A 17,786-nucleotide genomic window follows, 5' to 3' on the forward strand; every position below is an offset into this window, starting at 1 on the left:
TCCTCAGAAACCCCAAAGATAAAATCCAGTTGGAAAACCAAGGGGTCTATGAAATACCCTGCAAAGTCTGCCCAGCCACGTACATTGGACAAACAAACAGACGAATAAATGCACGTATCGCAGAACACAAGAATGCCGTCAAAAAAGAAGAAAAAACTTCCTCTCTTTTCCAACACATGAAAGAAACAGGACACGAAATTAATTTTGCAGATTCCAAATTGCTCTTTAACATGGAACATCACCACAAGAGAATAATCATGGAAGCCATCGAGATAGAGAAACACCCTCACAACATGAACAAGCGTGACGACACGTCCCGCCTGCCAGACATCTGGAAATTAGCCCTCCCCACAAAAACCGACACCAGAACCAGAGGCACACAGAACGCCATCACCAATCAACCACACCAGACCCAAACCCAGACCCTCTCCACAGATAAATTACAGACACCATCCAGTAACCAAACCATAGTGGCACCTCCGGATGCTGCACCCCCCTGCAACCCCTACACAGATCTGGCTGGCACAGGGCACAAAACCACAGCTCACCCCTATACACGAAGCCAAGCCAGAGCACAACTAAGTGCAGTACAGCCATCTTCTCAGAAAAACTCTTCACAAGCTCAAGAGGTCAAGACACGAAAGCTTTAGCAACTAATCCACACCTAATGACCCACCTAAGTGGTACTCAGAATATCACTCAAGAAATCACTCAAGATATCCCTCAAGTAATTAAGGAACAAAAGAAGAAAAGGCACACTAACCTGGGAACCTCCTCTCTGCCCAGAACGTTGGAGGCTATACACCACACCCCCTCAACAGTATTTATAGGAACTCAAACACTGAGATCCTGCTCTGTTCCAGTAACAAGAAGCCGAAAGCACCAGCCTGAAGATGACGAGTGAGACCTCGTCGAAACGTCGCCTAGACACCCCAACTCTTACACGGGAAGACACCCGAAGACACCAAAACCTGCATATATATATATATATATATATATATATATATATATATATATACTTTTCGAGCATGACATGCGCCACCACTTACATGCCACCTGCACTTCAGTCTGCCTTTGCAGAAGGGCTCCCATGCGATTGCGCACAATGCAGCGGTAGAAGCCAGCATGCGTACGGTCCAGGGATGTGATCATGTACCTTGAAAAAAAGAGAGAGAAAGGAGGGGGAGATGACTAAACAGATCAATGCAATACACAATCAATGAGGTAGATAGTAAGGGCAACTGTAATCCCATACATCTCCTGATAGGCTAAAGTGAATTACTGTTGTGTACACTGTGGCGACATGGCCTATATCAACACAAACTTTCATTATTTACTTGCCGATTGATTATGTGGTGGCCTTTACACTCCATTTTCGTGGACAAAAAAATGAAAAAAGTAAAAGTAAATAAAAGCCAAAAAAATTACTAAATCTGTTGTTGGAATAAAACTAGGGAGAAGGGTTGAAGAAAGCAAATGGTCTTACATGATGCTGAACTTTTGGAAAACAAGCATTTTTTATTCGGGATTCATTCCCACAGGCACACTCCAAGTTTGGTTAGGTATCTGCTTGGACCGGAAGATGTCCCTTCTGTTCTAGCCCTACAATTTTGTGGTTTTAAAAAAATATTTTAAACCTATATGGGAGAGAAACTGACCACATTGTTTTGGATTAAATGAACGTGCAGTGCTCATATTTGGGTGGGGAGGGAAGGAAGCTGAGAATCATTGCTCCCAAGGATGGCTGCCTGACTAAACTAAGCAGGCTAAGCAGAGCTAAAGGTAAAGGCAAAGGGACCCCTGACCGTTAGGTCCAGTCGTGGACGACTCTGGGGTTGCAGCGCTCATCTCGCTTTTTACTGGCCGAGGGAGCCGGCATACAGCTTCCAGGTCATGTGGCCAGCATGACTAAGCCGCTTCTGGCGAACCAGAGCAGCGCACGGAAACGCTGTTCCCCTTCCCGCTGGAGTGGTACCTATTTATCTACTTGCACTTTGACGTGCTTTCGAACTGCTAGGTTGGCAGGAGCTGGGACTGAACAATGGGAGCTCATCCCATCACAGGGATTTGAACCGCCGACCTTCCGATCGGCAAGTCCTAGGCTCAGTGGTTTAGACCACAGCGCCACCTGCGTTGCAGAGCTAGAGAGCCATAAATTCAGGTTTGGTATCAGGACCAAGTATGGGAACTGCAAAATTTCCTATTGGGAAGATGGCACTCCTTTGGTTGCTGCTTTGAACTCTGAATGGTATTGCCGTACTGCTTTTAAAGCATACACGCACTGGGTCATCTTGGAGAAGTAGTTTCATGGCAAAATATAAGCATGGAATTTGCATGCTGCTGCATCTCTGAATCTGAGAAGCCATATAACCACCTTGGCCACTTGATTGTGTGGTCACACTCTCTTGCTCTGCAAAGATAAAGTGTGTCAGTGCTGGTACATCCTGTGGCCCTATGGTACATCCCTGTGCAAATTAATTGAAACAAAGCATGCTTTCTATCTTACTCGTAATCCTGTACTCAAAACAAACACGAAAAGTCAGCTGATCTTTATGGTGTCGGATGCCTGCAGCCAATAGAAGGAATGATGCGCTGGCCACAATATATTGATGTTCTACAAAAGAGAGTTATTCCAGAGCTGGAAAAGAGGTATCTTGACGGTACTGGGATATTGCAGCAGGACCTAGCCCCCTGCCATACATTGAAAGTGGTGAAGAAATTCATGACAGAGCAGCAAATACAGGTACTTGATTAGCCAGGGAATTCCCCGGACGTAAATCCCATTGAGAATTTGTGGGCTATATGCAAAAGTCGCCTTTGTGCTGTAGAGTGTACGACTATGGAGAAGATCACTCAAGGGATCTGAAAATCAACAGTGACTGTTCAAAACTAGTAGACTCCATGCCAAACCGTGTTCAAATGTTGCTTAAAAATAGCGGAGGTCATATCCGTTACTAATGGTATGTATATGTGAGTTTTGTATATGTATATCTGAGTTTTGTACACTAAACTACATTGTTTGTTTCAATTAATTTGCACAAGGGTGTACTATGAGCCTTGCATGTACTTTAGCCAAATTAGAGAGCTTCGAACTTTAAAATGATATCCAGCATCTCTGAGGCTGTAGCCAGGAGCCACCACCATATCTGCCACACTGGCTCATATGTGATAAGAAGGGATGTTTGGTGGATATGAACACTATTAAAAATGCCAGTGTCACAGGCAGCATTTGCTTCTATTTTTCCCTTAACCTTTATAAACTGATTGTAAAAACAGCAACAACCCTCTAAGCCATTGACAAAAATATAAAACAGAACATTAAAATTCTCAATAAGAAACAATTAAAACAGGTATTTAAGAGCATTCAAATGATGCTTAAAACCAACAGTAGCTAAAAAGAGACAAAACACATGTAACTTTCTACAGGTTTGGATAAGTTTGCTTGATTAAACTTGCTTGTTGATTGGTGCAAGATTATGTATTTCTCAGTACAACAGATCCAAAATCTCAATCCAAAATTGAGAAATTATATAAAAGACAAAGCTGACCTATAAAAAAGAACAGTAAGTAGTATCTAACATGTGATTTTTCTGAAAGTTGTTGGGCGTCTGAACTCCTGACTTCTTCTTTCAGACTCTGGGCTTCAACTGAACATCACAAAATGTGAAAATGAGGCAAATCAGAGAAAAGGCCAGAGTTCTTGAGCTTCCACTATTTCAGGTTCAGAGGTATTCATATTCCTTGGTCCTGCTTAGAATTTTATTTTATTTTTAATGAAAAAGGGAATGTGGGCTACCCCATAGCTTGTGAAAATGAAAGCCTCTGTTAACATCTTTTCTGCCCATTCTCTCTCCATTTCCCTCAAGCCCCAATGTGGATATTCTAGAGCTCGAAGAAGTTCAGAAAAGGGCAAAACCAAAATGATCAAGTGAGGAAAGGTAGCAGCATTTGGGACTTTTTTTTTCATTTAGAGAAAAGGTGACTAAGAGGTGACATGACAGAAGTATATAACTTCATGCATGGCATGGGAAAGGTGGCCGGAGAAAAGTTTTTCTCCCTCTGCCACAACACGAGAACTCATGGACATATGATGATGATGATGATAATAATAATAATAATAATAATAATAATAATAATAATAATAATAGGCTGGGTTTCTCCAGTCACTCTGGGCGGCTCCCAACAGAATATTAAAAACATGATAAAACATCAAACATTAAAAACTTCCCTAAACAGGGTCTCTTTCAGATGTATTGTAAAAGTCAGATAGTTGTTTATTTCCTTGACATCTGATGGGAGGGCGTTCCACAGGGCGGGCGCCACTACCAAGAAGGCCCTCTGCCTGGTTCCCTGAAACCTCAGTTCTCTCAGTGAGGGAACTGCCAGAAGGTCCTCAGAGCTGGACCTCAGTGTCTGGGTTGAACGATGTGGGTGGAGACACTCATTCCTCATACAGTCATACCTCATGTTACATTTGCTTCATGTTACGTTCTTTCAAGTTACGTCCCGCGGCGACCTGGAAGTACCGGAAAAGGTTACTTCCAGGGTTTGCCACTTGCGCATGCACAGAAGTGCAAAATGACATCATGCACATGCGCAGAAGCGGCGAATCGCAACCCACGTGTGTGCAGATGCGCCGCTGCGGGTTGCACTCTTTTCATGTTGCGAACGGGCCTCCGGAACGGATCCCGTTCGCAACCAGAGGTACCACTGTACTGGGCTGAGGCCGTTTAGGGCTTCGAAGGTCAGTACCAGCACTTTGAATTGTGCTTGGAAATGTAATGGGAGCCAATGTAGGTCTTTGAGGACTGGTGTTATATGGTCTCAGTGGCCACTCCCAGTCATCTGATGAAGCTGAATGTTGGAAGATTTGGGACAGATAAACTATGGGCACGTAAACTATGACACTTCTTCCCATAGGAGGCAGTGGTGGCCAGCAAATTGGGTGGCTTTAAAGAGGATTAGACCAATTCACGGAGGATAAAGACTACCAATGGTTTCTAGCCATGATGGCAATGCTCTGCCTTCACAGTTGGAAACAGTAATCCTTCTGAACCCCAGTTGCTGGAAACCACAGGCATCTGTTTGGCCGCCATGAGAACAGAATGCTGGACCAGATGGGACACTGGTTTCATCCAACAAGCTCTTCTTATTTTTTTATGTACACAGATTATTTCGTCAGCACTGTGCAGTATAGCATTGCTCCACCCCACCCCATAAAATACGCATGGAACTTTGCTATGTCTCATCAATGCAGTTGTAATTGCATGTCATGGGGGGGGGGGAATGGATCTACGTTCAAACAGGTTTGAAGCATCCTTACCACTGGTGGTAACTTCGAGAGACTGTGAAAACTAGGGGGAGTTGCTGAAATATGTGGGTTTTTCTAAGCATGGCAGCTGGATGGGGATGCTATGGTGAAACAAGTTTGGGGACATGGGCGTGTGAAAGCCTGGGAAATGAAGTAGGAAAAGATCATGGAAAAACCAAAGAGGAACATGTTATGGGGCTAGCAGGAAAAGCTTTCCCTTTAGGCTGCAGAAAACCTGGAAAGAGTGAATTAATCTCAGGCATTCATTTATGTAGTTTCTCTGCAGCAATGAAAGAAACCAGAGGATGGAAACTCAAAGGAAATAAGTGAAGGAATTCAGACTGTTTCCAGCCCCCACAACCTAAAATTTAATCAAGTAGTAAAAGTGCCGGAGGCTCCTTTGATACGAGTTTGTTTGTATTTTTCTTTTCGATACGCAGTTTAAATTAAACTTTAATAATGAGAGGTGATCATCTAATGGTTGCCTTGAAGTCTGGAGACACTTTTCCCCCAGTGCAGACACACTGCTGTTTGCCTGCGGCGTGCAGAAAAATTCATCTCTACCTGTGGATAAAGAGGGCAAGAGACCCCCATTGGACAGAGCAGGAGAGCTGAGTGCCTGCCCTCCTGATGTTGGCGCAGTGGCTGCCCATGTAGTAGTTACAAGGCGGAAGGCTTTGAAGTACAGAGGATGTTTCAAGACAACAAGGTGACATAAGCGCTAAGGCCAATAGGGCATGGGAGGAATAGGCAGCCGCTGTGCTTTTCCAGAATACTTGAAATGTCAGAGAAAGCCTCTGAGTCCATTAGAATTAGAGGACAATGGTTCATTTAAAGTCTCTGGCTGCTATCACCCTTACTGTGATACGTCCAGTCCAGGGATATATGGAGATTCCTTTACAGAAGAAGCAACTTATCTTCCATGCACGTTCCCCATTCTAGCAGCCCTGGGCCCACCATATGCATAAACACAAGAGTCCTTCACAATTCTTCATCCACTGTCCTGATTGGTATGTCAAAGAACAGGGCTGTTGGAGAGGAGATTGCAGCCCCACTTGCTTCTCCACAGTTGTTCTGCTGCACTGAGCCAAGCCTTGATTATAGCAACAAGCTCTTTGTGGGTCTACCCTTGGTGCAAAACATGCCGCCTAGACTGTTGATAGGGATCAGATTATTGCTACCACTCTGGTGTTCAAAAGCTTCCATTGGCTGCCCATATGCTACCAGGCCAGGTTCAAGGTTCTTGTACAGTGGTACCTCGGGTTACATACACTTCAGGTTACATACGCTTCAGGTTACAGACTCCGCTAACCCAGAAATAGTACCTTGGGTTAAGAACTTTGCTTCAGGATGAGAACAGAAATTGTGCTCCGGCAGCATGGCGGCAGCAGAAGGAGGCCCCATTAGCTAAAGTGGTGCTTCAGGTTAAGAACAGTTTCAGGTTAAGAACAGACCTCCGGAACAAATTAAGTACCACTGTATTAATTTACAAGATATTTAACAACTTGGGTCCACGATAATTCAGGCAATGCCTGATTCATTATATCCCATGGCTCAGATGCAGAACTCTCACCCACCAGCAGCAGTGTGTTCAATACTGTGGACTCAGTTTTATGGAATCCCTTCCAGTTAAGGGCACACAGCCCCCCTCTCTCTGCTGAAATTCTGGAGCAGGCTCTCCCCCCCCTTTCTATTCCACCAGGCATTTAACTGAATTCTGATTTAATTGTTTTAACTGATTTTTAGCTTTGTTGTATTGAGTTACCTGTACACCCCTTAGAGACAAAATTTAAGTAAGCATTATACAAATTGGCGAGACAAATAAGTAACTAATAAAATGCCCCAATGAATGTTAAGATCCTCATCCTAGCAGGCTGCTGCGAATTAATCACCAGTCTGCATGCTGACACAGGCTCCTGAGAACCCTTGAGCATCGCCTGGCTTCTTCTTGGTTTTTCCATTTCTTTCAAAAGTGATGTGCCCTTCGATTTTCACATCCTCTTTCATTCCTATATTAATGTGGTCCTGGAAAAAACAACCCAAAAACCCACACCTACACCAAAAGTGTTCAACACTGCAAAATTCTGTGCTGAGGGGGAAGATTTGCAAAGGATGGCATTGGGGTTGCAAACACAGGCCTGGTTTAATCCGCTGATGAGTCTTTTGGCCTCAGTTGGCCTGGATAGCAGTTCTTAGGCAGCAATCCCCCCCCCCCCACTTGCACGGGAGTAAAATCCATTTTATACAGCAGGGCTTACTTCTAAGTAAGCACGCAGTGGATTGCTCCGTCAGTCTTAATCCCCTCTCCAATGGCTCACCAACCTTTCAGCAGTAACTGCCTCTATCTCTCCTGTTTCAGGACTTGACTTAGCTTATCACACAAGAGCTCTGACCATAATCCTCAACTCATTCTTAAATCCACCTTTCTCTCCTTTTGACAGGCTAGCTCCAAACTTCTTAATTCTGCCAGCCTATCGGAGGGAGTTGTTAATTCCTAGCGGTCGTGCTCTAAACCCACGTTCCGTGCAAGGGAAGGCTACAAATTCCAGCACAGCTGTCCAAAGACTCCATGTGATGTTTGGACAAAACTCCATGCCAAAGCTCTGGGATGTTGGCAGGGTAAACAAGGACCTGAGGGCTATCTGGGCTTGACAGGGCTGTTTGCCAGCTCCTGTCCTCTCTCTCTCCGCCTCTTTGCTTCTTATAGCTATGAAGTCCTTTGCCAACTGGCTGGAACGCCAACCTGCATTTTATCCAAGGGCAAGTACCACGTGCAACTTTCAGCATCCTGCGTATAATGCGGACAGACTCATTAGGCCATGAAGACAGCAGTGCTTGTGGTCATCACAAACACCTCATATTTACCCTCTCTTGCACTAAGGGCCTGACAGGTGAAATGGGAATTGCGTTTGCTCCAGTTCAACACACTGGTCTATTCAACCCTGTACTGGGACTCAAGAGTTCGGCTATACTACTGCAAAGGTGAATATCTCATTTGAGCCCGTAGGTGGCAGCATAGGATGCCCTACTTGGAAACCACCAATCAGGTTAAATGAGGTTGATGTCCATAGGAGTTTTCTTAGGGAGTTTGCATTACCCAACCTCTTTTCTCAAGGCCTTGATGTTGGTGCCTTATTGGAGGAGTGAAAGGGCACTGGATGAGCTTGAGGAAGGCATGCCATATACTATCAGCAATCCTTCCTTTTACACCAACGGGGGACATTGTGGAATTCATCTGTGATTAGCAGAAATGAGCTGGGATACAAATTGGCAGGGACCATCACTTTGGGTCACCTTTGGGCACTATGTCAACAGGCAGATTCCCCAAAAGGTGTTAGTGATGCTTAGAAACGGGACTGAGCTTGATGGCTTTTAATGAGGGGAAATCCGATCTCTACAAACAGTGGGTTTTTTCTCTCCAAATGTTGTTCTAGGGAACTCCTTAGGCTATGAAAAAAAAAAAGGAAAAGAGAAATAATTAAAAATACAGCCTGAAAGCTTGGTTGCTACTGCTCCCTCTCAGTGTGTGCTCCCTCTTGTCTCTCATATCTCTTGGCTCAAGCACAAATAAAGTGGAAGAAAAGGAAGGATTGAAATGAACCATAAAAGGTATAGACAGAAGGAATTGAGGTGTGCATATTGCATTAGGGTCCTTTGGTACTGCTGTGACATTTTAATATTTGGGGTCTTCCTTGCAACAAAAGGCGAAGGTTTAGTAAACTGCTGTCAAGAGGTATAAATGTTTTTATAAGTAAAAAAAGTTGTTAAATAGATAAATAAAATGAACACGTCTCCATGGCATCATTGGATAAAGACAAATGTGGATTTCAATGGCAGTCAGAATTGACCCTTTGCTCACTGGCTGTACAGACTGCATTACGAAAATGTATACCAGCCCTCAGTCTTTCTCCTCTTCTTGCGCATCAGGTGAATTGCCTGCCTTTTTAAACATTTTACTTTACTTAATGACATATAGACATTAATACCCTTTTTATTTTTTAAAAAATGAAATGTTCTAAAAGCAGACACTCCTCAAATCCTGGAGTATTTATTACTACTTTTTAAACGTTTTAAGATGACTCAGAATGCACAAATGATGTCACAGGTGTTAGCCAATTGGCATCCCATTCGATGTGAACCAATCTGAAAGCCTGCAATAGTTCCGTGCCCCCCCCCCCGCTCTCTTTGGGACAGAAAGTACATTTGTCTACACATCAATGGAGGCACTCTCAGACTTCCTCTGCCATTCTTAAAAATGTTCTGTCTGTCTTCATCCAAAGTAGCCTCCATAAGAGAGAAAATCACTATTATATAGTGCCCCCATGTGTGCTCCCTGCTGCCTGCCCTGCAGTGGTTCCTATGCTTTAGTCCTGTTGTAGGCTTTAACTACATGAGCTGGGAATAATAATAATAATAATAATAATAATAATAATAATAATAATAATAATAATAATAATAATAATATATTTATACCCTGCCCATCTGGCTGGGTTTACCCAGCCACTCTGGGCAGCTCCCAATCGAATATTAATACATAATACAGCATTAAACATTAAAAACTTCCCTAAACATGGTCCCCTCCTGTGCCCAATGAGTCTACAAGGACATCTTACACAGGAGGGCTCTAGATCTGAGAGAGCACTGGGAAAAGTCCCTCTGGTGCAATCCTTCCTCCATTGGTGGGTCCCCTCCACAACATCACCTGCATCCTTTTCCAGGGCTGCCATTTTAACCCACAATACCCAAGTGTGACACATCATCGGGGGCACTGTAGGAAATTTAAATGGTGGGCTTCGCCAGCGTTCTGGGGCCTACGAATGCTGAGTGCTGATGCCTGCCCTGCTCTTAACTGCTTCAATCACCTAGTCTACCTTTTTAGGTTAAGCAATTGAAGCTGTCGTTTTCACAAGATATATATAGAGAAAACATTTTTACATGCTGGGTACAACTGCTGGAACTCAGCCATTCAGAAAGACACATTAAACACTCCTGAATCCAAGCCAGCAGGCAATCTAGACAAAGAAGACCACACAGCACTTGCAGATAGTGGCTGGTTTCTCTCTCCCCTTTTTCTTTGCTGTATTCAATGACATTCATCTATCTTATCGTCAAGTACTGTGCCTTTGTTTTCCTTCCTTGAATCTAAGAAAGAGTGTTAGCTCAGTCATTAGAACACTTGATCTGAAGTCACCTGTGTTGTTGCTGCATACTGGGAGGGAGAGGGGGAAAGGCAGTGGCAGGTGAGTGTGGTTCAGAGGCACTGGCAGGAGGCACCGGATAGGCTCCGCTGGTGCTTTTGCACCACAGCAACCTCCCCCATCCCCTTTTCTGTCCTGGTATTCAGAAGTGGCACAGTGTCAGGGACTGGCAGGACGCTGATAAGGGTGCATCGGGGGAAGATGGGGCTGGTATCTGACTCTCGTGATTTGTGGGGACCTGTAACAGCCAGAAGGCAAGTGCCAGAAACAGGGGAAGCTTCAGAGCTGCAGAATAGAGCAAAAGATGGGTGTGAAGAAGAGGAAGAAGAGGCAGGTCAGGCAAGCGAAGGGCTGGGTGGTTCCCCACCCTCTCCTGCACTACTGTCTCCCAGAACCAGCAGAGAACTGAAGTGAGAAGAGCAGAGGCAGCTTCCAGGTAGGCATAGTCTCTGACTGCATGTGTGCAGCCCGTTGGGGGAAGATACATAGGATGGAGGAGGGCGGTGGCCCCCTGTCGCTGCAACTGCTCCATACAGCGCAGACCTGGGAATAGCTGCCTATATGCTAGGCTCGTGTGTGTGGGTATTCGGAGTTGTGGAAACTACTGTATGTGTCAGCTCTGACAATGAAGAGTTAACTATCCACTGTGTGCATTGCTTCGGCTGCAGAGCACCCTTGACAACCTGGTGACGAGATCAGGTGAAACCTGCTGCCCCACCCTGCTGTTTGCTACTGCCACACAGGCATGATGTAAGCCAGGGCTGTCTCTGGAACAACAGTCCAGGGGACAAGGGACTATGTTGTCGCACTGCAAGAAGCAGGAACTAAGGCACGTCTTGCTAGTCCCAGAGTCTTGTTTGTATGCAGGAAAGTGGGCAAATGGTCAAGGAAGGAAGTGGACCACACTAGGAAGTACTAAGTCAAGAGAAAGAGTCAAACTATTGCTTCAGCTACACTGTACTGGTTTGTCAACACAGTAAGGTAAGGTAAGGTAAGGAAAGATAAAGATGATAAAGATAAAGATAAAGGTAAAGGACCCCTGGATGGTTAAGTCCAGTCAAAGGCAACTAAGGGGTGCAGCGCTCATCTCGCTTCAGGCCGAGGGAGCCAGCCTTTGTCCAAAGACAACTTTCCAGGTCATGTGGGCAGCATAACTTAACCGCTTCTGGCGCAACAGGACACCGTGACGGAAGGCAGAGCGCATGGATATGCTGTTAAGCTTCCTGCCGCAGTGGTACCTATTTATCTACCTACACTTGTGTGCTTTCAAACTGCTAGGTTGGCAGGAGCTGGGACAGAGCAGCGGGAGCTCACTTCGTTGCACAGATTTGAACTGCTGACCATCTGATCAGCAAGCCCAAGAGGCTCAATGGTTTAGACCACAGTGCCACCCACTCCCTTATCAACACCGTATAGTCTATACTGCTAGTCAGTGGTTCTCTAGGGTTTCTCCTGGGACCTTCTGAACGTAAGAGGAAAGGGAGAGGAAGTTGTGCTGCGCAGGAGGAAGTGCTTGGACTAACAGGACTTTGTCAGTCCAACCAGTCGTAGAATATAATATCTCATTCAACAAAAACTCAAAGCAACAGCACATAGAATGAAACTACAAGGGCATTTATATTTATAATTCTATAGAAGTACGCAAATGGGTGTCACATTTATAACTAATAGCATTCTGTCTTTCTGTGTAATGCCCAGATTTAACTATCAGCTTGGTTGTTTTTGTTTTTTTAATCTAAGTTACTATTAACTAAGTGAATTCATAACCTTTATCTGACAATAAATCCCCCCCTTTTGCTGTATTGAATAAAATTAATCCATTTTACAAAGTATCGTGTCCTTTTTTCTTTCTTTCACTGAATCAAATAAAGTGTGTTAGCTTAGTCATTAAAGCAAAATCCTGTACTATTAACAGATGGCAAAATCGACAACCTCCACTTCCTTGCAGGATGCATTTTAAAATATGGAAATGCAAGGTTGGATACAGCAGTCAGAAAAAAGTTCTTCCTCAGATTTTTGGCGATGATTGGAGAAGGAGCAGGGGCAAGCCTCAGGAAATTCATAGGATGGATTAAAATTAGGAGGGGGGCCTTGCTACCGTCAGAGCTCCCCCCAGTGACTACCAGCCTTCTTTTTTTCGGGGGGGGGGGGTGTTCAAAAGCTGCCTGGATTGACATTACATTATGATATAGTGGTTGCTCTGATGTAAAATGTGTCAGCCACAAGCAGAGATTGTCATTTCCTTCATCAGAGCAGCACCATCTCATCATATAACTGCTCCAGGGGGTGTAGGTTGGTGGCAGAAGGGTGGCCGCCAGCTGATGATGACCAAGAACGACAGCAGCAGCAATGGGTTGGGGCTCCCTCACCCCCAAATTATTCTTCAATCACCAAACACACACACACACACCAGATTGCCACAGAGAAAGGGACAGCAAAATGTGGGGTGCAGTGAATATTGGCTCAACACTAAATACTGTCTAAGAAGCTGCGGGTGAGGGCTCAGCTACTAAAATTGATAGGATTTGCTTTATATTGGTGACTGTCAAATTTCAAGCTTTGATGACCTACTCACACCACACTAAGACGGCCTATGGCTTGCTCCCTTCAAACAAAGCCTTGGTGCATCTTACAGACCTCTGCTCTCGAAGATCAACCAAGATGGTCCTCTACATGCACAATACCAGTCATATGACAAGTGTACTTTATAAGAGTATATAACGAGAGGCATTCTCAGAGGCTCTTTCACAGCCCTCCAACTACGGCCCCACGTGCACTATACATTGAAAGCATCACCATACCACTTTGAACTGTCTCCCAAAGAAACCTGGGGACTGCAGTTTGTTACGGATGCTGTTAGGGTACTCATGGTACTCACAGGTAGGTCTTGAGTGCAGCCTAGATATTTATTTAGATAATCAACCCACCATTTCTCACAGGTCCCAAGAACTCAAAGCTGCCACTGGAATAACACACACACACACACACACACACACACACACACACACACACACACACACAGCTATTAAATCTAAAATAGTTACCCCCCACAAAGCTATATTTTCCAGAATTCCCTGGAACCTTATGTATTCTTCAGATCTACAGTGCTCAGTGATTTAACATTTGATTCTTATTCCCAGGGAATTCTGGAAAATGTAGCTCTGTGGGGGTAACCATTTTAGATTTAACAGCTGTATGTGTGTGTGAGAGAGATTCCAGTGGCTGCTTTGAGTTCTTGGGACCGGTGGGTTGATTATCTAAATAAATATGCAGGCTGCACTCAAGACCTACCTGTGAGTACCATCCCAACCTCAAACCTCACTACGTCCTCAACTGTTAGCTCTGTGTTTCCCCAGAATACAAAATGCCAAAAGCTCACAAGGTTCCCGCCATCTGCCTCTGAACTGAATCCAAACGTTTAGCATCCACTGGCTAACAGTGCGCACACATGCCAGCATTGGCAGTCTGGAAGCAAGCAAGGAAGCAGGCGTCTGAATTTGCAAGGATGGGCCACCTGAGAACTCAAATGGGTTGGCCGACAGGAAGCAGGCGAGCAACTCTCAAGCAAATAGGTCCCTCTTAGTACAAAAGTATAGAGAGTGAAGGAACCATTGGGTGAGAGACACTTGGTCCATCTTGTCTAGTATTGTCTACTCTAGCTGCCAATGACTCTCCAGGGTCTCAGGCAGGTGTCTCTGCCAGTCTCCCTGGAGATACTGGGGATCAAACCTGGGGCCTTCTGCATGCAGAGCAGATGCTCTTGAGCTACGGTCCTTCTACCAGAGTCTCAGTTTCGAGATGTGCCACTTCCCCATATACCTGACACTGTGTGCTGTCTCAGATAACCAACGTCAGACTCCTTGTGCCACCTGCTTGAAGGACCGGGGCAAAATATTTCTGGCAGCTGGCTTGACGGAAATGTGAGCAGTGATGAGGCAGACTGCTTGGATTCTAAAGGCAAAGGCATTAAGGGAGCAAAACAGCCCAATGGAAAGCAGTGGCAAAGGTGGTGGGAACATCTACACCCCCCCCTCCCAGCTGTTGTTTAGCACCCTTTCAGCTGTGAGTCCTTGAGTGTCACTGCTGATATTCAAAATGATCCTCACTTGCTTTAAATAAGATATTTCAATTTCACCAAGCTGTCAGGAGCTGAGGCGGACACTGGGAATAATGGGCAGAGTCTCCTTGTATTGTCCTAGTTAATAAATCAGCCACAACACGAACGCAGACAAAGGCAGGGATAGAATCTTTCTCTCTCTCTCTCACCCCCTCAAACAGGCACACCAACCATTCAGAGATGCAAACAGTAACACAAATCCTGAAATGCACACCGACCTAGAAACATAATTTTAGACTCTAACAAGGACGAAGCACAGGGTACCATCCCCACATACCTAGGCAAGCTAAGGGTGACAACAGAGGCACCCACTTAACCTCTCCCTTTTCTATTCCAACAGGAATACCACCATCCATCTCCCTTCTATTCCTAAGAGCAAGATGCAAACACAGCTTATTAGTACAGTCATACCTCGGGTTACAGATGCTTCAGGTTGCTTTTTTTCGGGTTATGGACCGCAGAAACCCAGAAGTACCGGAAGGGGTTACTTCCGGGTTTCGGCGGTCACGCATGCACAGGAGCTGCGGGTTGCGAATGTGCATCCCACACAGATCACGTTCGCAACCCGAGCATCCACTGTACTGCAGGAAATGCTGGCGTGAAACAACTCTTAGTCAAAGCAGTCAAGCACAAGGCTTGGGCCACTTCTGCCTATGTGGGCTAGGCCCAACCTTCCCCCACCACAGCTATCCCATGGAGGTTGTGGCAGTGAGACTAAGTGTGGATTCAGAGAGGACCTCGAGAGCAGAGGGACTCTGGTTGCAATGTAGATGTGTAAATCCAGGTCAGAATCAAAGTCTGGGTGTTCAGTAAAATATGACGTACTCCCAGCTCCCTGCTTCTCGGTCACAACTGCAGTTTGTCCCGAGGGATGATTATTTGTAATGGCTCTCTGCCAGTTTCAGGGGCCTGCCCTCCGCAGCGAAGAACAACCACTCTCTGCTCACCCAGTCATATACTGGAGGTTTCCCTTCCAACTCCGCATTTTGAAAAGGTATTAAAGCATCTCACTTGTGCGCTATGAACAGAAATCAAACATTGGATTACAGCCCTGCTATTTTTACAACCCAGGGGTTTTTACAGTATCTGAGTTATTTCTCAGAATTCAGAAAATTACTAGAGATGCCAGCGAAGCTCTCCAAGCTAAGGCTCGGATATGAGCTTTGGGGGATTGTAAAGGCCTTTCTTCGAAAGAAAAGTCAAGGTTTACAAACTTCAAAATTCTTCTCCTGCTCAGATTAAAAATATCAACTGGAGAAGAATTATCAGCCTATCCGGCCAGACTTCACATACTTGTTTAAGTTCTACTTTATTTGCCAGGCACAAAACAGTGGCCGTGGGGGTTGGATCCTGATGTAAATGATGCTGTTGGAAGGGGGACTTACCTCCTGCACTTCTTAAGCCACTCATTGGGATAAGTACATACAGTGGTGCCTCGCAAGACGAAATTAATTCGTTCTGCAAGTCTCTTTGTCTTGCGAGTTTTTCGTCTTGCGATGCACGGTTTCCCATAGGAATGCATTGAAAATCAATTAATGCGTTCCTATGGAAACCGCCTTCAGACCAGGTCCGGGGACAGTCTGTCCCCGACCTCTTCTGAAGGCTGGGGGGGGGGGGACAAGGGCTTTTCTTCCCACCCCCAGCATTTTAAAAAACCCCGGGACAGCGGAGGAGTTCTCCGCTGTCCGGGGCGATCTTAAAATGCTGGCGGGCGGCATTTTAAAATCGCCCCGGGACAGCGGAGGACTTCTCCGCTGTCCGGGGCGATTTTAAAGCCCCTGGGAAGGCAGGCAGGGGGGACAAAGACTTTTGCCCCCCGCCAGCCTTCAGAAGAGGTCCAGGACCTCTTCTGAAGGCGGGCGGGGGGCGAAAGTCTTTGCTCCCCCCCCGCCTTCAAAAGCTGTCTTGGACAGGCTTCGCGGACCTCTCCCGCTGCTTGCGGAGAGTTGCCAGCATGCCGAAGCCTGCGCGCGCTGAGATCAGCGCGCCCAGGCTTCGCGGCCCTGCCGCCCGGCTTCAGAGCACCATTCCGAAGCCGGGCGGCGGGAGGAGGTGTTCCCTCCCCGCCGCCCGGCTTCGGAGCACCGTTCCGAAGCCGGGCGGCGGGAGGAGGTGTTCCCTCCCCGCCGCCCGGCTTTGGAGCACCGTTCCTAAGCCGGGCGGCGGGAGGAGGTGTTCCCTCCCCGCCGCCCGGCTTCGGAGCATTGTTCCGAAGCCGGGCGGCGGCGGGAGGTGTTCCCGCCCCGCCGCCCGGCTTCGGAGGAGCCTTCCGAAGCCCGGCGGCGGGTGGAGGTGTTCCCGCCCCACCGCCCGGCTTCGGAGGAGCCTTCTGAAGCCCGGCGGCGGCGGGAGGAGGTGTCCCCGCCTCACCGCCAGGCTTCGGAGGAGGTCCGAGGACAGTGGGGAAGACGCGCTGCGCTTCCCCGCTGTCCCTGAGATTTCCCTATGGGCTGTCGTCTTGCGAAGCAAGCCCATAGGGAAATTCGTTTTGCGAAGCGCCTCCAAAACGGAAAACCCTTTCGTCTAGCGGGTTTTCCGTCTTGCGAGGCGTTCGTCTTGCGGGGTACCACTGTATCTACATTTGAGTTATTACAGATCAGGAATTCTAACATAAAACTCTAAAAAAACACCAAACCCAAAATCACCAGCAGAGCTGCTCCAAGTCTGGGTCAAAAAGTCCCAATTAATACCCCTGTTTTACAGGTGAGGAACACCGAGGCAGAGAAGTAAGTGATTAACCAAAGGTCAGCCATCCCAGAGACTTGTATTCTATCATAGTGCGTAAGTTACTATTGCTCAAATTCTGGGAGTTAGAAATCCCGGAAGATCTACTGCAAATAAGCCAAACAGCAACTAGTAGTTCCAGACCCACCCCAATCTATACAATTCATAGCAAAGCGCAGATCACATGTACTGCCAGCACAGCACAGCTTTATAGGACCACACCTGCTACCTCCTTTCTAGGCACTCACAATTGTAAGTAAACAGTGGACCACATGTTTGTGCCACCCAGCAATCCTTATTTCAAATCATGCAAATGATCCCCCACAAATCTATGCTTCTGTTCACCCCATGCCTGAGCGGCAGCCAACAAAGCATGGTGCTTTCCACTGCGCACAGACTCCCACCCTCGTCTCCCCATCGAGCTCTGTTTTGTGAG

General features: G+C 46.3%; 1 protein-coding gene across 11 annotated transcripts in view; it reads right to left on the minus strand.

The window, feature by feature from the left end:
• SDK2 (sidekick cell adhesion molecule 2) overlaps nt 1–17,786 on the minus strand; it is a 346,988-nt gene that overhangs the window by 92,903 nt on the left and 236,299 nt on the right. For all 11 annotated transcript variants that reach the window (XM_083489771.1, XM_083489780.1, XM_083489775.1 and 8 more), the window contains exon 3: nt 1,050–1,156. In XM_083489771.1, the coding sequence (XP_083345897.1) occupies nt 1,050–1,156 (107 nt within the window). The remainder of the gene's footprint in view (nt 1–1,049; nt 1,157–17,786) is intronic.

The sequence above is a fragment of the Podarcis liolepis genome (assembly GCF_965112155.1).
Source record: "Podarcis liolepis genome assembly, chromosome: 2".
Lineage (NCBI taxonomy): Eukaryota > Metazoa > Chordata > Lepidosauria > Squamata > Lacertidae > Podarcis > Podarcis liolepis.